The sequence below is a fragment of the Carcharhinus amblyrhynchos genome, chromosome 9, assembly GCF_965287045.1.
Source record: "Carcharhinus amblyrhynchos chromosome 9, sCarAmb.v2.hapA, whole genome shotgun sequence".
NCBI lineage: Eukaryota > Metazoa > Chordata > Chondrichthyes > Carcharhiniformes > Carcharhinidae > Carcharhinus > Carcharhinus amblyrhynchos.
In genome coordinates, this window is record NC_137332.1 from 31,308,640 (window position 1) to 31,335,010 (window position 26,371).

Sequence of the window (26,371 nt, forward strand, 5' to 3'; positions counted from 1 at the left end):
CATGAGTTTCTTCACGAGTGGTCAAGGTTAGTGAATATATCATCAAAGGCTATATTCTACCAATTGCATCAGTTGCTGCAACTACTGCTTAAATTACCCATCTCCACATCATTCATCTACCAACAATCTCCATCAACGAGGCCCTATACCCAAGATTCATATACTTCATTTCACTCTCATAAATACAGCTGCAAGCCTCAGGCTGTACACACAATTCAACCTTTACAGCCACATTACCACAACACACTGCACCACACTCACTGAGACTCTTCCCTTTTGCTTGCAGATAACGAGTGGCAGCATCATTCAACTGGTGAGAAACATGTACAGCTACATATCCTTACTTCAGGGGGAGACAATGCTTGCCATCATTGGACCAGCCACGAATTAAGAGTGTAGCTCAGGGGTTGAGACAGAAGAAACTGTAGATAATTATTATATTCTCATACCTAATGCTCCTTATATTTCACTTCCCCTCTCACCCCCCCAATATCAACAGATTTACGAAATACACAATGAAATCTGCATTGCGTTGTCAGGGAGCATATGCAGGGAGCATGAAGAAGCCTGGCACCATTTTCGTTTAGGGCTTTTTGTTTGAGCCTCTCTATTAGCACACTTGTGGACCCAACCATGATGCAGCTATCTGCTAGCAATTATCTCAGCTTCCATTGCAGCACACGCAGAAGGCACTTAACATCTGGGAAATTTAGACTCAAGCACGCAAGCACAGCTTGCTGCCATCTTGGCTGCAGATATTAGAGCTCAAAGTGGCTTGGAGGGTCTCTAAGGAATTCCACAATCTGTCTTCTAACATAACTAGGATTGTTGAGGCTCTGCTCCAGGGAAGTGACGGTGACTCCTTGGAGTACAAACCAGGATTACAGCATTCACCCTTCTACACTTGCCACTCCAAAAGTGCCTTGCTGCTGTCAGACTGCTGCTAGCTATTCCAAGATGTTGTAGTTCGAAGACAGACCTTCTTGAGCCAGGGCTGCTTGAAGTCATTTTCCAAGGCCATCGGCAGTCTTCCCCTCTGAAAGTATGCAAGCTTCCACTAAACATATTCCATCCAATAGAATAGCACTGAGTATCAGCACCAAGACAGGCAAAAGCACACAATGACTGGCACAGCGGTGATTAGTTTGTTTGCAATATGATACGCTTTGATTTATGAATTTGGTTTGAATTTTTATTTTTGCATTGTGCAAAGTTGACACTGTGATGGTCAGAAACAGCACAGCTAAATTATGGGACTGTTGGTGAATGGGGAATTAGGGTTGTATTTACTGGTATCACAGTCAGATGAGTTACTCAAGAATAAAAAGGGATTTTCCAACTTGACTCCTCCTTGCCTCTTCCTGTCCTCAGTTATTCATTGTATAGCTGGAGGAAAGGGAAGTACCCTCATGATGGAGTGGCATGCAACAGAACCCTACAAATGATGTTCTGCCAAGTAAAGCAAGATGTCTCCAGAGCAGTCCAGACAGCAGAGGCATAATTTCCATGGTCTGCTTTTTCACATTTTGTGTGTCAGTATAATTTTCATTGTATGCATGATCTGCATTTGTACATGTGTTAAATCTGGCAATCATCAGCAATAGCTCATTGCTCAGTAACCTTCCTTTCATTTGCCTTGGTGGCTGACACAGCAGTCTGCCACAGAATGGAGACATCATTACTGCTACCAGCATGCTGTATGATTCACTGCCTATAGGGTCAGATAGAGAGAGGACATGTCCCCTTTTCTTCATGCTCTGCCTCTTTTCATTTGGCTCACGTCCAACTCTTGTTGCCCCTTGTGATGCCTTGCCCTTGTATTGTGGCTTGTTGCCTTCTTGTCTTCTGCACCTTTTCCTTTTTTTAATTATTACTCATCTCAGTTTTTTCTTATATGGGGTGAGAGAGAAGGAAGATACGGGACAATTTTTTCCTTTTTCTCACCTCTTGGCTGATTGCAACAAGATGTATTTTTGAGATGGAGTATTTTAATCCTTCTGAATGCAGTGACTTAAAAGAATAGACATGAGCAGGCTTTTTTGTAAATTTGAATCAAAAGAAAGAATGAATCTTTATTTTCACAACACCTGAAATGTAAACACAACAAACACCACTCCAAGCATGCAGGCATACACAAAGGCACACATGCGTGAAAACATGATTTCTAGAAATACGCATGAACTTAGATTACTAACAAGAGTAACAATAAACAGATCACTCAATTATAGTTCTTAAGATGATGGTTTAAAGTCCTAAAGTCCTGACAGATTCATGCTTGGTTCCTTGAAGACAAATGGAGGTTGGAAGTTTCCAGATGTTTCAGACAAAATTGTGGCGGGCTCCTGTAATGAAAAAAATATAATCTTGCAGGTGAAACTAAGTATCCTCTTTTCACTGCCTTTGAGACGGGATTCTTTTCTTTTGCTGGGTGTGATCTCTCCCTGAGGTGCTGGTCCCAGACTGTCTTGCTTGGCAGTTCTCAGGATTAATAAGGTATCAACTTCCTCTCTAGCCAACTTCAGCCATGTGATGGCAGTTTTCATGTATTCCATTGTCTGCACAGTGGATTGAAACCAATGTAAATGACACATGTTGGGGAAATATTGATACCCTATCAACATTCCAGCTACGGTCATCTCACTGAATGACTTTAATTGAAATCCCATCATCACGAGCAGGCTGGTCAAGCAGCCTTGGTCATTTTAATGTTCTTCCACTGAAATGGCGACGAGTAGTCAATTAAAACCCGGGAAGAACGTCTGCATTTTGAGTAACTTCAGAAACCACAATAAAAGTCACATATCTTTCTGCAATCCATTTTGTGAAAGTGTAGCTTCCATTTGTGTTTTTTTATAAAAGTAAAGTGCCCACCTCCCAGTAAGCTTTACAAGCGTGCTTTGGTCATCATAATGGTCATACACTAGCTGAGCACTAAGGCAGTGGAATTCCTGTTGGTTCTGCTATCAGGTATAATTGATATGTGTACAGTCAATAACATCCTGCAGCACGTGGAAACCTGATGTCCCATTCTGGAATACAACAAAGAACTAAATAAAATCAACAAAACTAACCTGCAAGTAATTGATGATCCTTTAAAGGGTACTGAAGGAAGGTTGTTCCACGTCTCAACCTGTGTTCAGCTGCACGAGATTAATAGAGGTAGTCGGTTGCAAAACTGAGCTCCAAAATGGCACCACTGGCATCAAATCAGCATACTGATTGATGTCACGATCTACATACTTCCAGCAGATGTTCAATCTTCACACTCCAATGCCTGCACCAATATGATATCTGGCACAATTTACCCCTTAAAGTGTGTGTACATGCTGCAGATATTATGATGGGAGTTCTACGAACACTGAGTCCAATTTTACACTCTGCGTCTCACAGTACATACTCTTCAATCGGATGATCTAGGAGAAACGCCAGCGTGTTCCCCATTTACACCAGTCACCAATCCCTTGTAAAGGATGCTGCACTGTTTTGACTGTCTAATAACTGCATTTTGCCACAAAAATACCTTAGAATGCTATGGACAAACGTAACTGCAATGCAGAGTGAGTGCTGCTTATTCGTCACCTACGGCAAGACGAACGCTAATATATTTTTTGAAATGCCAAGCTGCAGGTGAAGTGCAGCCAGCACTCAGTTTAATATTATGCAACAGAACAACTTGCTCTATACCTTAGATAATAAGTAGCAGTGGAGCAGAGACAAAAAGCAGAAACACTTGGAACATTTATATAAGCAACAAATTTGCAGACAAGTCAAATCAAACTAAATACACATGTCAAGTACAGTGTTTCTCAATGTTCATGGGCAGAAACAGTAGTTTTCAAGTGATGAAATGACCTTGATGCGGATTACTTGCGCAATGACAGCCGGTATGACGGTTTGTATGCAATTTAGTTTTTTTAAACTAGCAATTGCTAAAGCTTACCAGCAAAATTGAAAATATAACACACAATTTGCTGGGAATCTAAATTTCAGTGTCATGCTGCAAACAAGGCAAATTACCAGCCTCAGTCATGCATGTGAATATAAAGAGCTAACCGTCAACACTGAAATAAATTTGAATCCATTTCTTCCAGAAGCCCAGTGTCACCAAGTATCAGAGGGGAGACATCCTACTTAAAAATCAACAATTTAAAGAGAGAAAAGCATTGTAAACAAACAATTGAAAGTGGCTCAAGGAAACCAACCAATCACGGTGAGATTGCAAGTGTCATGTCACTCAGTGCTTTATTTATTGTAATCGATAACTCTCAGTTTTGCAGTTCCTGAATTTCCACAGTGCTCAATAAACAAAAACAGCTGTCCCATAATCTGGGGCCACGTTGTTAAAACGTTTCAAGTGATGAAATGACCTTGACAGCAGACATCATGGCTCGTATACCACCACAGTTCTTATCAAAGTTATAAACGACATTCAATGTGACTGCGACAAAAGGTAAATATTCCCTTCTGGTCCTTCTCGATCTGCTTGCAGCTTTTGACACAGTTGACCACACCACTGCCTCTCCACTGTCGTCCAGCTGGGTACAGTACTCTCACCTGGTTCATTTTAATCTATCAAATCACAGCAATAAAATCTATTGCAAAGGCTTCTCTTCCTGCACCCGCATCCATTTGGCCTCCCCCCACTTCTGATCTACATGCTGCCCTTCTGCAACACCATCCAAACGCACAGCATTAGTTTTTATATGTACACTGTAGACATCCAACTTCACCTCACCATCACCTCTCTCAACTCCTTCATTATTGCCAGATTATTAAACTGCTTATCCAGCACTGGATGAACAGATGTTCGTTCAAATAAATAGAGAAGACTTAAGTCTTTTTTTTATGGTCCCTTCTACAAACTTTGTTCGCTAGCTACTAACACCATCCTTCATCCTGGCAACCATACTGTACACAACACTGGTGACATACGATTCCAAGAAGAGCTTTCGACCTCATGTTTGTCATAATCCGTACCCACCCCCCCCAACCCCCACCCCCCACCCCCCTCCTTTAAACCTCTCTCTTCAACCAAGCTTCTGGTCATCTGAACTAATCTCTCCTGATGTGACTTTGTATCACATTTTGTTTTATAACGCTTCTGTGAAGTGCCCTGGGACATTTCATAATGTTAAAGGTGCTACAATAGTATCAGTTGTTGTTGCTGATTCTCCTAACTGCGGCAGAGAATGTCTGGTGGTCACAACTGTCTTCAATTTAAAATGCTACTCCCAAATTGTACGTTAAAAGAATTAGATCCTCGGGCAAATTATGATTGTTAACAGCACAGACAGCAAGACTTTCAAATCGGAGCTAAAACGATGCCTACCATGCAAATAAGACATTTATACCGATCCCCACGGGACAGCTGTCGTTCCAATTCCCGGATGCGGGCTTTCAGTGCTTCAATTGTCGTTACAGTTGCATCTTCAGATATCCTGCAGATACAAGAAAAACAAATCAGATTTAAGGTTCATTACTTTAGTTAAAACACATTGGAAATAACAGTTGTTGAGCCCTTCATTTTTTTTTAAAAGCATTCACTCCACCATAATTGGAAAACTATAAACAATATTAAGTACCTAACAATATTCTTGTATAAAACAGATAAGATTTTAACTCACAATGGTTTCAAAAGTTCACACCAGAATGCCAAGGTTTCAAAATTAGTGTGCAAGTGTCACTGCAAAACAGTATCAAGCATTTTCAAACTTGAACATAAATATTCTGTACAATGCAATGACTGGTATGATGCATATTTCCTTCCTGCCTTTCTCTATTTGAATTAGGTCCCTGCTCGCATCATCTCTTAGTTTATAGATCCGGAATAGGCATAGCAATGAATTCAATACATTTAATAATATCAAGCAAATATGAGCAATAATTCACACAAGGTAAGAGAAGCAAGCAAATAACTAGGAAAAGGACAGGGTGGGGTGGGAGAAGGGTGAAATCAAAATGTCTTGCCCAACCGGACTATCTTTAGATAAATTGACGAATGATGAGCAAGTGCATCACTGAAAAATAGTCTATAGTTTTGAAGTACCTCTGGAAAGCACCCAAATTTAAGTGCTATCATGCTAAGTGACAGCCTCATCTTTAGATTGCCACTCTTGTCAGGTCACTAAATGGGTAATACAGCAAAGAGAGGATGTCAAACTGAGAATGAAATTAAGAATAATTATGCTGTCATGCTGGCCACAGAGATGTATGCATTAGAGGAGACATTAAAAGAAAGCATACAAGATGCTGGATGAATCTGACTAGATCTATTCCGACCCCTGCAAAACAAAGCAGAATTGGAAAGACATAAAAATATCTTAAATTATTATACCTTAAATGACTCAGTTAAAGATGCTATATGAAAGTTATGGTCATTCGTAACATTGCTAATATAAAGCTATGAATAATTGGACAGTTGAAGACAAAAAGAACTAAAATGTTTCCATCTTTAAAAAATGGGGTCATTTCCAGGTCCAAGTGCCACTCACTGCTGCAGCATGACTGCCAGCTTTATTTTACAAGAGGTGGCCAATTAGTGGGCCTCCTCCACAATCTCGCCATCCAATTAGAGACATTGGATAGGTTCTGAAGATGGGACTTGAACATAGAACACTTCGCTGCAAGAGAAGCCATCAGCACTCTCTATGTCACCATTGAGAATGTTGTTGTAAGCTAAGCAGTAGGAGGGGCAGGAAATAATGGAGACACCAATAATATCAATGGAACGAATGCCACCGTGTTAGGTCCCATGACAACTGGAAACATCCGTCACCATGAAATCTTCATTCAAAGGTGCACCACTGTACTTGGGAAGACAGCAGCCTCCTCATTTTCTGACAGTAACCATTAAATCTCCTTCAGTTCTCCCACAGCGAATGGGAAGCTGTCTCCTCTTAGCTGCCAGGGTGCTGACATAGTGGGGCCACAGGCAATGCCAGCAATGGTGCTGATAACTAGTCAAAGACCTTGATTCATATTCTGCCACAGACTCTAGCATGCTGGCACTCGACCCAGCCAACCCTTGGGAAAAACAGCTGGAGATATGAATGTGTCAGCAAACCGGCCCAACACCCTTTCTTTCAGAACATGATCATCCCCAAATACTGCCTCCCCGGTCTTAAAAATTTCAGTCCAAAGTTTTTCTTGAAAAGGGTATTATTGTGGCTTCCAAATGAGTGGAGAGGATTACCCAGGAGGGCTACTGACACAGACCACTGACCATTTTATTCTGAGCGGTTGAGTGGAAAATGTGCAGACTATAATGATGTTACAAAGAAAGTTACTGATAACATTAGATAAGAAAAGGCTTATAATGTTGCAAAAGGTAACAAGTCCGGGGATTGCAAGCATTTTAGAAACATGCAAACCTTGATAAAAACAGAAAAAAATAGAATAAGTGTATATGAACCAGGCATATTTAAACAAATTGCAAGAGCTTTCTAAAGGAAAAGAGTAGCTAAAGTAAACACTGGTGTCTTGAAAGCAGACAGGAGAAAATATTGTGGGAAATGAAGAAAAAGCAGACAGAACAAATATTTTGTTTGCTTTCAGAGTAGAACACACAAATTGCATGCCAAAAATACAGGGTGCCTGGTGCTAAGGAACAGTAAGAAGTCTCACAACACCAAGTTAAAGTCCAACAGGTTTATGTGATATCACAAGCTTTCGGAGCGCTGCTCCTTCATCAGGTGAGTGGAGAGTTCCAACTTTAGCTGCTCCGAAAGCTTGTAATCCCAAATAAACCTGTTGGACTTTAACCTGGTGTTGTGAGGCTTCTTACTGTGCCCACCCCAATCCAACACCAGCATCTCCACATCGTCTTTTTCTGAATGGAGGTCAGTCACCAGTGGAGTGCCCCAGGGATCTGTTCTAGGACCCTTGCTGTTTGTCATTTTCATAAATGACCTGGATGAGGAAGTGGAGGGATGGGTAAGTAAGTTCGCTGATGACACGAAGGTCGGTGGTGTTGTGGATGGTCTGGAAGGATGTCAAAAGTTGCAGCAGGACATAAATAGGATGCAGGACTGGGCGGAGAAGTGGCAGATGGACTTCAACGCGGATAAATGCGTAGTCGTCCATTTTGGCAGAACCAATGGGATGAACGAGTACACTATCAAGGGCAGGAGTCTTAGTAGTGTTGAAGAGCAGAAGGATCTTGGGGTCCGGGTCCACAGGACTCTTAAATCGGCCTCGCAGGTGGAAGAGGTGGTCAAGAAGGCGTATGATGTACTGGCCTTCATTAATCGAGGGATTGAGTTTAGGAGTCGGGAGGTAATGCTGCAACTTTATGAGACCCTTGTCAGGCCTCATTTGGAGTACTGTGCGCAGTTCTGGTCGCCTCACTATAGGAAAGACGTAGAAGCTATTGAAAGGGTACAGAGGAGATTTACAAGGATGTTGCCTGGACTGGGAGGCATGCCTTATGAAGTTAGGTTGAGGGAGCTGGGTCTCTTTTCCCTGGAGAGACGAAGGTTGAGAGGCGACCTGATAGAGGTTTATAAAATGTTGAGAGGAATGGATAGGGTGGATTCTCAGTGGCTATTTCCCCGGGTTGAAATGGTCACTACGAGAGGACACAGATTTAAGGTGTGGGGAGGGAAGTACAGAAGTGATGTTAGGGGTAAGTTTTTCACTCAGAGGGTGGTGAGTGAGTGGAATCGGCTGCCGTCAGTGGTGGTGGAGGCGAACTCGCTGGGGTCTTTTAAAAGACTTCTGGATGAGTATATGGGGTTTTATGGGACTGGGGGTTATAGATAGGTGTTGATGTGATCGGCGCAACTCGTGGGCCGAAGGGCCTGTTTGTGCTGTAGTGTTCTATGTTCTATCGTGGCTAAAAGGTAAGGAAATTCAGGTAATTAGTATCAGCAGGAAAAGGTAACTGGAGAAACTTAAGGGACTAGAATCTGACAAATCATCAGGCTGTGTGGAGTTTGCACATTCACCCCGTGCCTGCATGAGTTTTCTCCCACACTCCAAAGATGTGCGGGTTCGGTTGATTTGCCACACTTATTTTGCCCTTTAGTGTCAGTGGGATTAGCACATTATGGGGATAGGGCCTGGGACTGTTGTCGGTGCAGGCTTGATGGGCCGAATGGCCTCCTTCTGCACTGTAGGGATTCTATGATGCCATGACAATTTTGGCCTAGGTCCTAGGGTTCTAAAATAGATAGCTACAGAGATATTGAATGACTACAATTTAGGTCTAAATTGTGGTATGGCCCCAGCAGGTCATAAGTTAGCAAATATAACGCCAATATTTAAGAAAGAAGGGTGAGCGAAAAAAAGGAACTACAGGCCAGTTATCCTGACAGCAGTCATTTGTAAAGTACTGGAATCTAATATTACCTTTCAAAAATGCACTTATAAGATTATGGTAAGATCAGACAAATTTAACATGGTTTACAAACAAAAAGTTAAGGCTGGCACTGCCCCATGGACACAGCCCGGCCATGTCGCAACCACCCGGGAGCTTCAATGCCTCCAATCCGATCAGTGAAGCCATCGTGTCTGGTCTCCCACTGGTGGGGATCAGCTGTAATTCTCGCCAGTAGGAAGCTCAATCATCAAGTAGCTAAGGTGAAGTGAGCACGGCCAATAGCATCCATGATTCCCTAATGGCATGTTAATGATATCATTAATACTGAAATCAGCTTCACGTCGAGAGCAAAGGCGATGTCGTTGACAGAACAGGGCCGATACAATTGGGGCAGGCGAAGAAATAAGTGAAAAACAAGGCCTGTTTCTTGTTTTTTGCCTCACACCCGATCATACCAGCTCGCCCTGCCAAAGTCAGGAGGGATAAGGTCACAAAATCGTGCCCTCAGTTTCCATGATCATTCATTATAAAGGATCCAAGAATATCAGAAAATTGTATGAAACTCATCCTGGTTCTCAAATCCTTCCATGGCCTTGCCTCTGTGATCTCTGAATTCACAATCTTCAGGTATATCTTCGCTAATATAATTTTGGCCACTTAAGTATCTCTAATTTTTATTGCACCATCATTTGTGGCAATGCCTTCAGCTGTCTAGCTCCTAAGCTTAGGAACTCAGTCTAAACTTCTGACTCTCTACTTTCTTCCTCTAAGATGCTCCTCAAACCTACATTTTTCACCATCTGTCCTGATATTGCCTTATCCAGTTTAATGTCTAAGCTTGCTTCATAACGCTTCTTGGGGCAGCACAGTGGTTAGTACTGCTGCCTCATAGCACTAGGGCCATAGTTCGATCCCCGGCTTGGGTCATTGCCTGTGTGCAGTTTGCACGTTTTCCCTTGTGTCTGTGTGGGTTTCCTCTAGGTGCGCCGGTTTCACAGCACAAAAGATGTGCTAGTTAGGTGCATTGGCCACGCTAAATTCTCCCTCAGTGTACCCGAACACTGTGTGGCGACTAGGGAATTTTCACAGTTACTTCATCACAATGTTAACATCAGCCTACTTGTGACTAATAAACACATTTTAAGCATTCTTTCTGGTTGTATCACAGCTTGGTACAACTCCTATCCTGCCCAAGACCACATGCAACTACAAAAGGTTGTGAATGTAGCTTAATCCATCACACAAACCAGCCGTCCATCCATTGATATTTCCCACTGCCTCAGCAAAGCTGCCAGCATATTTAAGGACACCATCTTCTTCCATTGGAAAAAAGGTACAAAAGTCTGAGGACATGTACCAACCAACTCAAGAATAGTTTCTTCTCTGCTGCTGTCAGACTTTTGAATGGTCTTACCTTGCATTAAGTTGATCTTTTTCTACACCCTAGCTATGACTGTAACACTACATCCTGCACTCTTTCAATTCCTTCTTTATGAACAATATGCTTTGTCTGAACAGCTCGCAAGAAACAATACTTTTCACTGTATGTGAATACATGAGACAATAATAAATCAAAATCAAATAACTTTTAATTTTTGGACATTTTATACTAATTATAGGGCTATTATCATTGATGTTGAAATATCAAAGTGAAATCATTGCAACTTCAGAATGTTAAAACAAAGCACCTGTCTGTTCAGGTAAAAGATGCCTCCCCTCTAGAATTCCATTCACTGGATATGCATTTGACTGTAAAACAGTCAGGGAGAACGTGAGCTGAATCCCTAGCCCACATTCTTCTCAGTAATGATTAGTTTGCATCCAAGTGTCTATGCTGGATCCTTAACTAAACACCATATACATTAATAAGTTGGATAAAGAAGAGACAGAGTTATATATTCAAGTTTACACATAATACAAATGTTTGGAGGTATAAGTCTCCACAGATGACAATTAGAAAGGAACATAAATTATACGAGTGGTCAAAAGCATGGCAGGTGGAATCGAAATGTGGGGAAGTACGAAATTATCAACTCTGAATTCAAATTAAACTAATTGAAATATTTTTCGAAGAGAAAACTGTGAAGCACAAGTGTTTGGATACAAAATGTCACTTAAAAAACAAAGTGGATGTTGGTCTTTATCTAATGGAGTTGGAATACAAAAAGTGAGGAACTGATGATGCAACTATACACAGCGCAGGTCAGTTCCAACTAGAAAAGGACCAAATTCAGTTTTGGGACCATCAGGAATATTATACTGGTCTTGGGAGAGGGTTCAGTGCAGATTCAACAAAATACAATACTGGGCTTTTAGAGTTAAAGCATTAGAACAGGTTGCACAAACTTTTGTCTTCCTTCTAGATTAAAAGGATTTAAAAAAGGTTTTTAAAATGATAAAGGGATTCAATGAGGTAGAAACATTACATTCTCCAGTGGGGGAATTCAGAACAATGGGGCACAATGATTAAATTAGCAGGCCATTCGGAATATAATCAAGAAACATCTTTTCACTCCATAGATATTAGAAATCTGGAATCTCACTTCCAAAAGAACATGGACGCTGGATCGAGAGTTTTTTTTGTTAAGCATTAAGGGACTTAGAGCAAAGGCTACTAAATGAAGTTAAGGAACAGATCAGTCATGACCCAAGTGAAAGGTGGAACAGATTTGAGGGGATGAGTGGTCTATTCCTGCTCCTTTAAAAGAAAACATCAACGCAATAATGCTTTTCATCTGTGTTCCCAAGTACTTTCAGAAACACGTGGACAATGAAGACTATACAAGGGAACATCAGGAACATTATACTGGTACAAATTTATTTGGTAGTATTTGGTATTATTTGGTTGGACTTTAACCTGGTGTTGTGAGACTTCTTACTGTGTTTACTCCAGTCCAACACTGGCACCTCCACATCACACATTTATTTGAACAGTTTTTAGGGAAATAATACATTATACACAAGTTTATTTATTAGTGTCACAATGTTACAATAACATTGAAATGAAGTTACTGTGAAAATAAAGTTAATGACATGTCTTCGGAAGCTCAAGAAAAGTCTACTTGACAACATGGTTGAGATGAAAACAGAAAATGCCTGGCTGCTTCTGTGGAGAAAGTGTTAACGGTTTCAGGTCGGTGACCTTTCATCAGGACAACTGATATGGTTCTGTAAATGTAATTCTCTTAACATATACACAATATTCTGGGCAGAAATGCATAGTGCTGAAGCAGCAATTTGCACAATCTAATAGAGTCAAAGCGCATTGTCAGCTTGCTTACAGACAGACAGCCTCTAGGCAGTGAAGCCATTGGCAGCCATATGCAGGTGGCAGTCATTGAAAAAGGGTTGATTTACTGCATTGAGGCAGTTTACACCAAAACCTTAACACTTTCGTTACAAACTGAATTGTTCCAGAAATTAGCTCCAGCCTTTCAGAATCAATGTTACAAAGCAGCTAATATCTTTTAAAAATCAGGATACTAATGGCTTCATTCTATTGTGTAACCAAAAGGAATGACATGGTGATACTATATTAGCTACACAATAGCAGATAATTTGGTGGGAATGATAAAGGTGAAATCTTGACACCTTTGCACTCCCTATAGATCCAAGAACAGAGAACTGCGTAGGAGATGTTCTTCCCACCTTCTAAACCCAGGAGAGAATGATGGAAGTTTTAAGTTATATCATTGAGGGAAGATAAAGAGGGAGGCAAGAAGGAAGAATTTAATCTTATGCACCAAACAGTAGACAACTTTTCACCAGCAAACAGCAGTGTATGACACAGACCTTCTTGTGGTGCACTTACTAACTAATTCATGGATCTAAAACAAGTGAGAAATACTTCAGATTTGATAAACATCCTCAAGTCACAGCAGGAAATTTCAAAAGACCAAAACGATCACTTTATGCAACTGTGTAACCAGCAGTCATTTATCATTGCACAAGGGCCCTATAAACTACATCTACCATGCAAGAAAGCAAGCCTTAGTGTTAAGCATTGAAAAGACATTTGTTTCCTGACAATTTAATGCTACTCAAATTAGCCCGGGTACATTTATTCACTGCACTCGGGAGGTCTGGGCGAATTTTACACGTTGGCAGCCACACATTGATTTTGCAATTTAGGAAGTTTGCAATGGCAACTCTACAAATCTTTGAAGGACAGCTGTGCATTTTTCTGTCAAAGCACAAACACAATGCAACTAAGTGTGACAAGTTTATGTTGCAAAGTACGCATGGGGAAAGGTAGGGGGTGGGAGGTCAGAAGAATGTGCAAAAAGATTTACACACAGACATTCAAGTACCGTGAAAAAAACCACAAGTTATTTTATTAAAGAATAGGTAGCTCTGGAAGTGAAGAATTGCAGATGGCCCCTGTTAATTACTCACTTCGGAGGAATTTCTTGATTCCGCTCTGCGCAATAAAAATTTAAATCCATTCTTTCTCAACAGGTTTACGATTTCTTTACATGGTGTTCAAAGGATAACTTCCCCATGCGAAGCACTGACTTTGTTTGAAGGCAGAGGAAGTGCACAACCTATATCTATCTTGTGCACCCAAATGATTAGTTGTAGATCAGCAATGTCATCGGCCCAAAGGCAAGCTCACCAGACAATTTCCGTTTTCAAAAAATGTCTGTGGTTCATCTAAATAACAAAGGGGTAGACAAAATAATTATTTGAAATGCGTCCAAATAGCAAGCGTGATGCAGCCAGCAATCAATGAGTAGGCTACATCAAGTCCTGATTCCATTGTGAAAAATTGCTGTGCTACCCAAAGACCAGTGCAATATGTGAATACTGCACAATCAATAGAGAAAATATTGATTTAGTTATTGTAGGTTCATATGCTCCAGACCTTGTTAAAATCACATTTATTAACTGGGTATTGCTCATTAACCATTTAATTTTGATGCATTTCACCTAGGTTTACAAGGGTCCATTTTTTTGGAATAGACAAGCTCCATCTATTTTGACTGAAAGTAATACTAGTTGATTTGTGGGTACACACAAATTAAACTTGTTTAGATGTACAATTGGAGGAATGTGGTTACCTTCCATGTGCTTAGGCTGTACCTATTTCTAAAGCCTTTTTTAAAAAGTTATACTCATTTTAGTATGGGGAGAGCAGCTAGGGTTCTGGCTTGTGTGTAATGATGGCTCCTGATGGAAATTGCGCATTCCTAGTTTTTGAGTAAGGGCGGGATCAGACCTGGCAGTGATCTCTAAGCATTTGATAACCTGCCAAGAATCATTCTCCAAGTTCACATGATGAATAGCCATTAGGGCAAGGTGCCGAACGAATATCAATGTTGGTGTGACAACATCCCTGCATAAGTTAACACTTTCAGGAGAGAACACTGCTATATCAAATATCATACTTTCAATACAATACATGAAAGATATGACCACCAGTCAGCATTTGTAGATTATATATGTAATCACAGACCCAAGATAATTCATTCTGGTCATTAATAGACAAACCAATGTTTGATTCCTAACTTTTAAAGCTAATCTATGAAAACCTGTGGCTCAGAATGGCTGCATATCAAATATTTTGTGTAGAATTATTTTGTAAACTACACATAATTATTGAAACCGTTAGCTTGCAAAATAATCAGTCATAAAAATGTAAAAAAAAATTTTGCTCTTACAATGATTCCTCAGAAATCTGAATTTAACCTACTCAATGGCAATGTTCTCCCACTAGTCCCAGTAACACAGACGCTGAATTAATTATCTTATATCATGTCTCTGCCTGGGCAACAATGCAGCCTCTAACGGAATCCATTAACTTCATTAGCAAATAATGATCATGGTGGAGAGTCTCAATGGACCTAGCTAGGTCTATCAGATAGAGCAGGTCATTTGTCAAACATTAGTGCACACGTGTGCTCTTTGCTCCTCAAATTAAACAGTGGAATTCCCAAATTAACATCTCAGATGGCTTCACCATGCAATCCATTAATTAAATCATATTAGTTTACACATACTCAGAAACTAGAAATATTAGAATGGCTGTTTGCATTGTGTTTAAACTCAAAAGGGTAGTGTTTTAACGATCAGTCATAATCAAAGAAAAGCTGTGTATTGGTCAGATGTCAATTATTTTACAATCTAAATATGTTCCCAACAAAAACAAAATTGGCACAACATGAATGGAGAGCAGTTAAGACCAGTTCTGTATAGTGGATCAATAAAACTCCCGTTTCATCTTTGGATCCGTACTTCTGAAGTGTGATCGTTGGTGTAATGTAGAGCAACATGGTAGCCAGTTTGTGTATAGCAAAGGCCCACAAACAACAATGAGATAATTACCAATTAATTCAGTTTATGTGATGCTGTTGAGAGATAAATATAGGCCAAGTCATCAAGAAAACATTGTGCTCTTGTCTGAACATGAGATCTTCTATGCCTACCATAGACAGCATTAGGACTAAATTTAAAATCTCTAACAAAAGACAGCACCCTGGCAGTACAGCACTCCTTCAGTAGTGCACTGACATGTCAAGTTAAACAGTATACACAAGTCTCTGAAGTGAAAATTTCTGTCTCTGAAGCAGTAATGCTATCACTGGACCAAGCCTGAAGATGGAGTTATTCTGAATTACGATTCACATTCTTTTTCACTGTCATGCTTATCTTTAGCTTAATTTAGTGGGAACTACATAACTGCTGCTTTCTATTTGACTGAAGCGAGCATCAATAACTGTGCTGGGTTTGACATTAACACACACTGGCTGAGAGTTTAGTGGAGATGGATTTAATCATGGCTTCCAAAAGAGAGGTGGGTCATTATCTAAATGACCCATGTTTGCAGACTATGGAGGAAAAGATGGGGACTGATACCACGTGAACTGCTCTTGCAGATAGCTAAATGAACACAATGGCCCACATGGTCTCCTTCATTGGTGTAACCATTCTATGATTCTAAACCAGGCAGATGCACTGAAAAACCTTTAAAACTTAGACTAAATGTGACAGTGCAGGTTTCTATCTAGAATGTAAAACAACATGTGGTGCGACAGGATACAGGATGTAGGAAACAGAAATAGCATGAGAGTGCAATGCAGAATGCAGTTTTGAGGATGAAAGCCCAGTATGTTTTTGGAGAAATGCAGCAGTCTTATTCAGTATGTTTAAATGGTTGGTTTGTCTTAATTATTTTGATTAGCGAGCCTAGCTTATGTTTCTGCCACTCTATTTTCCTTTCCTTCCTCTCATGGATGGTAGCTTATGCTGGAATATTATTACACTGACAACTGTAGCCTCACTCACTCTTCTTATCTGATCTCGAACACTAACTGGTAATACACCAGTTAGCCGTTACAAGGGTCAGGGAAGGTAAGTGCTTCCAATAACATTTATTAGTGAGCAATGTAAAGTAAATATTTTAGTTGATTTTTTATTTTGCTTGTTAAAATCTTTGATTGGGCAGTACTACCTAATAGCTTTTGGCTAAGAAAGATTTTATGAAAGTAACTGAAACAAATGCCATATTTCAAATGAGAGAATATATTAATTTGTGATCAACTAACTTACTTCCAACAAAAATGTATTTAATAAGTTGAATCAAATATGAGATAAATCCAGCACGAATGAAGTCCTCATTTATCATATGCTGTCACAGTAATGTCATTTTGTTCTCCCCATTTTAACCCTTGCCCATAGTCTTAGGCTAAAGGAATATACCCACACCAAGGGCCAAATCATCGATTTCAGAAAAATCAACACAATCATTTCTAACTGACCACCTGCAATCCTCAGTCAATAAATAAACTGAAATACCCAACTGCTGTTCAATAAGTAGAAAAGCAAATTAAGATCCTGTGAATTTACCAGGGTCAGATCAAGTCAGTTGAGATTACATTTACTCACTTCAATTAATTAACTTGGTGTTCTAGTTATATTTCACTTTACTGAACATGCATTCATTATAAGTTTGAAATGCTTATAACTGTAATTCTCAGATTCTTCCTAAACCAATCTAGTGACTTACCACCATCATTTCATGATTCAGTACTTATAGGATGCTGCCTTTTAAGAATTCATTCATGAGATGTGGGCTTTACTGGCTGGGCCAGCATTTACTGCCCATCCTTAATTTCCCCTTGAATTGTGGCTTTAATTTAAGAGTAAACCACACTGACACGGGCAAGGCAGCAGATTTCCTCTCCTGAAGGACATTAGTGAACCAGATGGCCTTTTACGACAATCGGCAACAGTTTCACAATCTTCATTAGGTTTTTAATTCAGATTTTTATTGTTTTCAAATTTCACCATCTGTCCTGGTGGAATTCAAACCTGTGTCCCCAGAACACGTCCCTGGATTACTAGTTCAGTGACTGTGCCACTACACCACCATCTCCTCCCACAGGTGACTTGCTGGAGATTGAAGAACTTAATGGAAGTGGGAAGCCCACACAAATATCTGTAAACTCTACAAATGACAGAAATGTGTGTGGCTTATAACCAATGGGAGTAGCAGAGGATGGCTTTGATCCATCGACCTCCATAGGTTATAGGCTCAGCAGGCTTTAGCAGAGTTACTCTTGCTGGTAGCAAAGAGGCAGAAGGAATTTTATTATCTTGTTAGGAAAGAAAACAACTGGAGTATATGCCTTTAGAAAGAAAAAAACCTTGTATTCATATTGTTCTTTTCACATCCCCGGGGCATCAAGAACATCACAGTAATTGAATTACTCTAAAAGTGTAGTAGCAGTTGTTATGTAGGCAAACTTGGGATCTTAAGATTGTGTGGTGTGTGTAAACTACTGCCCACAAAATCCCCTGAAAAAAAGGAACAGAATACTTGTTTCATTTCAGCAGCTTCTAGTGAAGGACACAATGCCCTTGTCTACAATAAAACATTCCTTTAGTCTGATCCTTTTACTGCAATTTTATATTTATGGCAAAAGGATTCACAAAAGAGCCAGATCTAATCTGTTATACTCCTAACCAAAGGAGTGAGTCTGTTAATTTGCAAGGTGGAAAGTATTCAATTCCCTAGAACTGGTATCAGGCTGTTCCGTTACACAACAAATCACCAGAAAAACCCGAGAACAACAAAAAGAGCTTTCAAAACAAAAGTTTTTTCTAGCCGTGTATCTGACACGCATGAAGTTCACTACAATGCTTTCTGTTTTTCTGATTTAGAACCCATATATCTTCCAGGTCTAGAGAGTTCAATTGCAGGCTGGTATCATCCAAAATCTAGGAACCAAAAGTGCAGGGCTATCCTAGAATCCCTACGGTGCATGAGGAGGCCATTTCGCCCACCAGGCTTGCAGCGTAACCCCACCTATTTACTCCTGACATGAAAGGGTAATTTTGCATGGCCAGGAGTGTAGCCCAGTCCATCATGCAAACCTGCCTCCCATCCACTGACTCTGTCTACACTTCCCACTGCCTTGGAAAAGCAGCCAACATTATAAAGGACCCCACACATACTCTTTTCTACCTTCTACCATTGGGAAAAAGGTACAAAAGTCTGAAGTCACGTAACAACCAACTCAAGAACAGCTTCTTCCCTGCTGCCATCAGACTTTTGAATGGATCTACCTCACACTAAGTTGATCTTTCTCTACACCCTAGCTATGACTAACACTACATTCTGCACCTTCTCCTTTCCTTCTCTATGAACGGTATGTTTTGGCTGTATAGCATGCAAGAAACAAAACTTTTCACTGTATGTTAATACATGTGACAATAATAAATCAAATCAAAACCCCGCACGTTTTTGGACTGTGGAAGGGAACTGGATCGCCCAGAGGAAACCTACACAGATATGGGGAGAACGTGCATAGTCCACACATACAGTCACCCAAGCCAGGAATCAACCCTGAAGCTGAGATTTATCCAACAAAAATTACACTGCTTACTTCAGAGAATACGAATTCCTGTTGGTTTGTACACCCTTTAAAGCAATAAAGATGGTGTTAACTGGCAACTTTTCCAGACTGAAATTACATGTCTGCTTCTCCACAACTCACTAATGAGCTGGGTTTCTGGTCAATTAGTGTACAGAAGTACTGGAGGACTAACTGATTCAATAAGCTGGTTGGGCAATCAATTACCACCCATCAATCAGCAAAATGCTGCAAGGTGTCACCCACGTAACCAGTAAATAACCAGTTCCCCAATGCTCAGTTTGATCCTGTCAGGACCAGTTGGCTTCGGACCTCACTACAACCTAATCTTAGCATGGACAAAATTATTTAATTTCAGAGGGTGTTTTTGTTCAATTATGGGACGTGAGCATTATAGGCAAGTCTGACATATATTGTCCATCTCAATTTCCCTTAAGAAGTGGTGGTGAGCCACCTCATTGAACTGCTGCAAGCCATGTAGTGTCGTTATAACCACAGTGCTGTTAGTATGGATGTTCCAGGTTTTTGACCCAGCAACATGGAATGGCAACATAGTTCCAAGTCAGGATGGTAAATGGCTTGGAGGGAAACTTAGGTGTTCCCATGTATCTGCTGCCCTTGTCCTTCTAAGTGGCAGAGGAAGTGGGTTGCTTCCAAGGTGCTGCTTGGCGAAATGGTGCAGTGCGTCTTGTACATGGTACAAGCTATTGTCAATGTGTATCAGTGGTGGAGGGAAAAAATGTTTAAGGTGGTGAATGGGGTGTCAATCAAACAGACTGCTTTGCCCTGGATGATGTCAAGCTTTTTTAGTGTCATTAAGATTACACTAATCCAACAAAATTGGGAGTATTCCAACTTGATTTGTGCCTTGCAAATGATGGACAGGCACACATTTCCAGTTTTTATCTGGCTTGTCTAGTTTCTAGTCCATGGCACCACCCCCTCCAAGGATGCTGATGGTGAGGATGTTGCTCATTTGGACTACTTCAGCAAACATCCCCACTGCTTTACACATTAACTTTCAGGTATGATTTAGGGAGTATGACTATGTTAGGCTGTAGTTTGTGAAATATCTCTTCCATTTTTGGCACAAGTCCCCCGATGTTAGCAAGATGAATTAGGTTGTTCTTTCCAGTGCCTAGGTTGACCCCAGGTGGCCCACCTTGTTTTCGTGTAATTTTTCTATAGCAATTTGATGCAACTGAATGACTTGCTAGGCCATTTCAGAGATCAACCACATTGGCTGTGGATCTGGCTGTATGTTAGGCCAGGTACGGACAGCAGAATTCTTTCTTCAAAGGACAGTAGTGAATCAGGTGAGATTGTGGCAGGTTTTTTAATTAATGGAATTTGAATTCTACCAGATGGACTCATGCCTCAGAAGCATTAATCTGGGCTTCTGGATTGCTAGTCCAGTAACATTTTAACTATGCCAGAATTCAAGTTGTTGTGAGATGACAGCAACCACTGATATCAAGGCAGTATTTGCCCGATTGTGAAGTTTGGTAAAATTGAAATCAGTGGGCTTCACGGAAAACCAATACATGAGGAAAGGCTGAGGGACTTGAGGTTATTTTCATTAGAGAGAAGAAGGTTACGAGGTGACCTAATTGAGGCATACAAGATGATCAAAGGATTGGATAGGAGTGAGAGCCTTTTTCCTCGGATGGTGATGGCTAACACGAGGGGACATAGCTTTAAATTAAGGGGTGGTAGTTATAGGATGGATGTCAGAGGTAGGTTCTTTACTCAGAGGGTGGTAAGGGCGTGGAATGCCCTGCCTGCAGCAGTTGTGGACTTGCCAACTTTAAGGGCGTTCAAATGGTCAGTGGATAGGCATATGGATAACATTGGAATAGTTTAAGTTAGAGGGTCATTAGATTGGTTCCACTGGTTGGCGCAACATCGAGGGACGAAGGGCCTGTACTGCGCTGTAATGTTCTATGTTCTACGTTGGTTGGAATATATCTGGTGCCAAGGGAGATGGTTGTGGTAGCATTTCAGCTTTAGAACACTGCTACAAGAGTTCCTCAGGATTGTGTCCTTGTCCATCTTCAGGTGCTTCATCAATGATCTTTCCTCCAACACAAGGTCAGAGGTGGGGATGTTCGCCAACAATTGCAGGGTTCAGTACCATATCCAAGTCCTCAGATACTGAAGCTGTCCTTGCTCAAAGACGGCAAGGCCAAGACAACATTCAGACTTGAACTAATCAGAGACATTTTATGTAACATACGCAGCATGTGTGCCAGGCAATGACCATCTCCTACAAGGAGGAACACAACCATCTCCTCCTGGCATTCCACTGCATTACCATCACTGAATCCTTCACCATCAATAACTTAGTGTTAACTCTGATCAGTAATTTAACTGGACCATCCAAGAGCAGGTCAAAGGATGGAAAATTCTGCAGCGAGTAACTCACCTCCTGACACCCAAAGCCTGTCCACCATCTGCAAGGTAAAATCCAGGATTATGGTGAAATACTCTTCACTAGCTTATATGAATGCAGCCCCTATTCAAAATGCTCAAGACCATCCAGGCCAAAAGCAGCCTACTTTTTCAACTCCTCATCTCTATTTTAAACATTTAATCCTAATCCCTCTATCTGCAGGCTGGGGGGACAGTTGTGTGCACCATTTAAAAAATGCACTGTGATAACATGCTAAGATTCCTTCAACAGCATGTTCCAGACCTATGACTTCTATCGGCTAGAAAAACAAGGGCAGAATACGCACTGAAACACCATCACCTGCCAAAGTTTCCCTCCAAGTCATACCATATCCTGCCTTGGTACTATATTGTCATTCCTTCTGTGACGCTGGGTCAAAATTTCAGAATTCTCTCCCTAAAAGAACTTGAGTGTACCTAAAGCAAGCAGTTCAAGGCAACAACACACCATCACCTTCTCAAGGGCAATTAGGAATTGGCAATTAATGCAGGCATAGGCATTGAAACTCCATCCCAGGGCTGAATATTTAAAGAAAATCATTGTGGAGCGTGGAGGACAAAAAAGGATTCAATAACCTTCAATTTAAAGAGTTAATGTATGTTTAAATGGAATGAAACGGAATCACCGTGTGAGTCATTTCATGTCTTGGGTAGATCTTGCAACGGTTGCCTATTTTCTAAACTTGAAAATGACATTTTCAAAACTAATTTTAAAGTACGATAAATAACAGACCATTATATGAAACAATTTTCTGGTACAATCATATTAAATATGCATGATGATATACCATTGTGAATTTTCATATTTGCCTGAAGGCATCAATGCCATCTCATTTCAGTTTTAAAAATGTATTATTTTCATTATAAATCACAATATTACATACATTGACACTGGTTGAGACCTAAAAGATGGTCACATCTACCTGCCTCTCAAATAATATTCCAGAAAAGGTCTGGAGAGAAGATGACATGTAATGTAATAACAATGCCAGAGGAGAATGAGCTGAACAAGATGTCACACAAGATATGGTCCGGATGTGAAATCTGGTCATGTTAATTAATCTGTATTTCAGAAGCTTAGCATCACAAAATACCTACAGATCCCACCTAAAACCTCAAAAGTGTTGTGGAATACATGCTGGACATTTTTAAGGATAATACAATCAAATGGTGAAGAAAGCATATGGCATGCTTGCCTTTATAGGACAGGGTATAGAGTATAAAAATTGGCATCTGATGTTACAGCTGTATAGAACGATGGTTAGGCCACATTTGGAGTACTGCGTCCAGTTCTGGTCGCCGCACTACAAGAAGGATGTGGAGGCATTGGAGAGAGTACAGAGAAGGTTTACCAGGATGTTGCTTGGTATGGAGGGTCTTAGCTTGGGGAGAGATTGGGTAAACTGGGGTTGTTCTCCCTGGAAAGATGGAGAATGAGGGGAGACCTAATAGAGGTGTATAAAATTATGAGGGGTATGGATAGGGTGAACAGTGGGAAGTTTTTTCCCAGGTCGGAGGTGACAAACATGAGGGGTCACAGGTTCAAGGTGAGGGGGGCAAGGTTTAACTCAGATATCAGAGGGACGTATTTTACAGAGGGTGGGGGGGGGCCTGGAATGCACTGCCAAGCAGGGTGGTGGAGGTGGACACGCTGGGATCGTTTAAGACTTATCTGGATAGTCACATGAGCAGACTGGGAATGGAGGGATACAAAAGAATGGTCTAGTTGGACCAATGAGCGGCGCAGGCTTGGAGAGCCGATGGGCCTGTTTCCTATGCTGTATTGTTCTTTGTTCAAAGAAATTGCCATGAAACAAAATATGGAATAGATGGGGGACACAACAAAATAAAATGTCAAGTGCTAAATATCACATTTCTGTATCAGATAAGTTAATTTATTAGTCACAAGTAAGGCTTATATTAACACCGCAATGAAGTTACTGTGAAATTCCTCTAGTCGCCACATTCCGACACCTGTTCAGATCAACGCGCCTAACCAGCATGTCTTTCAGACCGAGGGGGGAAATCAGAGCACCCAGAAGAAACCCACACAGACATGGAGAAAACGTGCAAACTCCACACAGACAGTGACCCAAGCCGGGAATCAAACATGAATCCCTGGCGCTGTGAGGCAGCAGTACTAACATTGTGCCACTGTGTGGAGATAGGAGATGAAACAAATCCTCCACGAATTATTAATAACTGAAAGCAGTTCAAAACAAAGTCTTACAAAAATAAAAAGTTCAATTTCTAATAAGAATTAAAATCCGCTATATAACTTCAATCTCCTCGTAGGTGAGCTCCATAATTTAAGTTTTGTTTTCTCTCCTGCCATAAAAAAACATTGGCAATATTTGTTTGTCCAATACAAAAGCAATAAAAATATTATAGTAAATTCATGGTATTTAAACATTACTGCAGGAATGCAAGGGTACTTTGTTGCTTCAACATTTATGCCATCAATAACAGTTACAAGTGTCAGAAGGAAATGCAAGCAAAAAGATAGATACTGAGTGCCCCCTTCCCTTCATTTAATAAGAGAAACACATCGTAAAAGACGTTCTATATTCAACTGTCACAGAAACCATGCCACAGTATGTATGAATTGGGAGAGGGATTAAATTATCACAACTACACAAAAATTTCTTTTGTTTCAAGCAAGCTTGAAATTTGGCAACAATCAGATTGGCGGCCTTGTAGGTCCCATTTATCTTCCTGGGGTACATAAGCCAGCCTCATTGAGGGCTAGGAGATGAATATTAAAACCCCTGAATTTGTAGCAGCTGCAAGCGTGTCGCTCCATTTTATTCCCCTGATTAATGGCCTTCTATTCCTGATTTATAACTCCCCGCTGGACAAGCCTTAGCCACACTGGAAATATTAGAGAATTATTAAATAAACATTCATACGTCATGTCTGTTTCATACACTCCTCATAATGCAACTGACTCCAATAGGAATTCAAGCGCCAGCAACTGTTTGCTTTAACTCTGACACGCAGCATCTTGAATGATTCATGCCTTGACTTGCTAAAACACTTAGTGTCATACATCATGCCAGCAGTAGTCTCCCAGTTTTCAGAGTGCCTGTGTTGGCCCAGGATGAATCAATCTCGAATGAAGGCCCCTTGCTGCCACATTAGGCATTCATCATCACCCATTTTTTTTCAAGTCAGGTACAACTAGTTCCAGGGCCAGGGCCTCCAAAGTATGACCCTAATATTAATTTAGGCCATCCAAACCAGCCCCAGGTGACTAGTCAGACAAACTTCTGCAGGCTCTGAGAAATTTAACAGATTTGCTTGTCTAGAAATGCACAGGTGCATGGCTAGGTGTTTGTAGGTTAGGCTGGGGGAGGGTTTGGTCAATGGTAGGAGCAGAGATGAAATGGTATGGAGGAGGAGCTGCCAGTGTCAATAAAATCAGACTATAATTTTCAAGATTCCCCTTGAAAGCATTACTAGAAGTAGAGAATGCTCTTGTTTCAGTTGACTTATATCAAACATTGACAGATCGTGTTGATATTAATGATACAACTGATTCCACTTGATGTTTCTGATTAATGTTTTGGTTCTATGAATAAAAATGACAAAAAAATCTATTGTGTTTACTCTGGTTAACTTAAAAAAAACAACTCTCAGCTGTAAATTCTTGTTACCAGTGATGTGTTCTCTGGATTGCCCTTTCTACAATGTACAGATTACACTGAACTATTGCATTCATTATCATTTGACTTTGCACCAAAACACAGCAAGTCAGAAGCTGAAAAGATTATGTACTTAATTTATATGTTATCTTGAACAGAAATAAAATTCCACCAGCAAAATTTGCCACAGGCCACTCATACATTATGAATCTCACAATGGAAATCCCCTTTATGTACAAATTACTGTTAAATGAATATAATTATGCAGGCAAATGATTTATGGAGGGGTGGGGGGAGCAGAAGAGAAGAGAAATAGATGTGCAGGTGAGAGAATAGATTAGTGTGCATATTCACTATTTAACAAATGGGTAGATTTTAATTAACCTAAAAAAAATACTTAATTTCAACTGGAAAATTGGGAGGGAGAAATTGAGCAAAGCCACTTTTCTTCCAATGAAGCCAGTGGAAAACAACCACTAGATTAAGCAACATGTATTTCCTTGGTCACATCCACAGGCTTGGGGGTTGGGGGTTGGGTGTGCCCCCCGCCCCCCGCCCACCACTTTCACCCAGAAGTTTGAGTTCAATATAAGAGGGAAATAAAAGTGTGCACATTAGTAAAACGATAGAATAATTTAGGCTTATGCAGTGTACATAGGAGCAAATTTCTGAAGCTTCCTGAACTTTTTTGTTGGACCTCTAAGCACATGGTGTTCTGTTACCATATCTGGTTTATAGCTTGCATTGGTCTCTTTCACAATGATGAGAAAAGTGGGATAAAAAAAATGCTGGTACAATCAATACGTAAACCAGGGTTGGGATGTTTCGCCCATGATACTATACACAGTGATATTTTCTTTTTTTTGAATACATTACCTTATTTCATATATAAAAATACAAAAATTAATTTTGTCTTGGAATGTATGACAATCATAGGTAACTTGAAGCAAAAAATGTTAAAAAGAAAAATGCAAGCAAACACCAAACAATCAATTAAAATGACTTAAAAGCAGCCTTGCAAACAACATGAGCACACACCAGCACCTTCTGCACATTTCAGATGTATTGCAGCCTTGTAAATA

General features: G+C 40.4%; 1 protein-coding gene across 2 annotated transcripts in view; it reads right to left on the reverse strand.

The window, feature by feature from the left end:
• The window catches only part of rnf220a (ring finger protein 220a), a 470,498-nt gene that overhangs the window by 43,925 nt on the left and 400,202 nt on the right, over nt 1-26,371 (reverse strand). For both annotated transcript variants that reach the window (XM_080195392.1, XM_080195391.1), the window contains one exon: nt 5,330-5,438. In XM_080195392.1, coding sequence (XP_080051518.1) covers nt 5,330-5,438 — 109 coding nt within the window. The remainder of the gene's footprint in view (nt 1-5,329; nt 5,439-26,371) is intronic.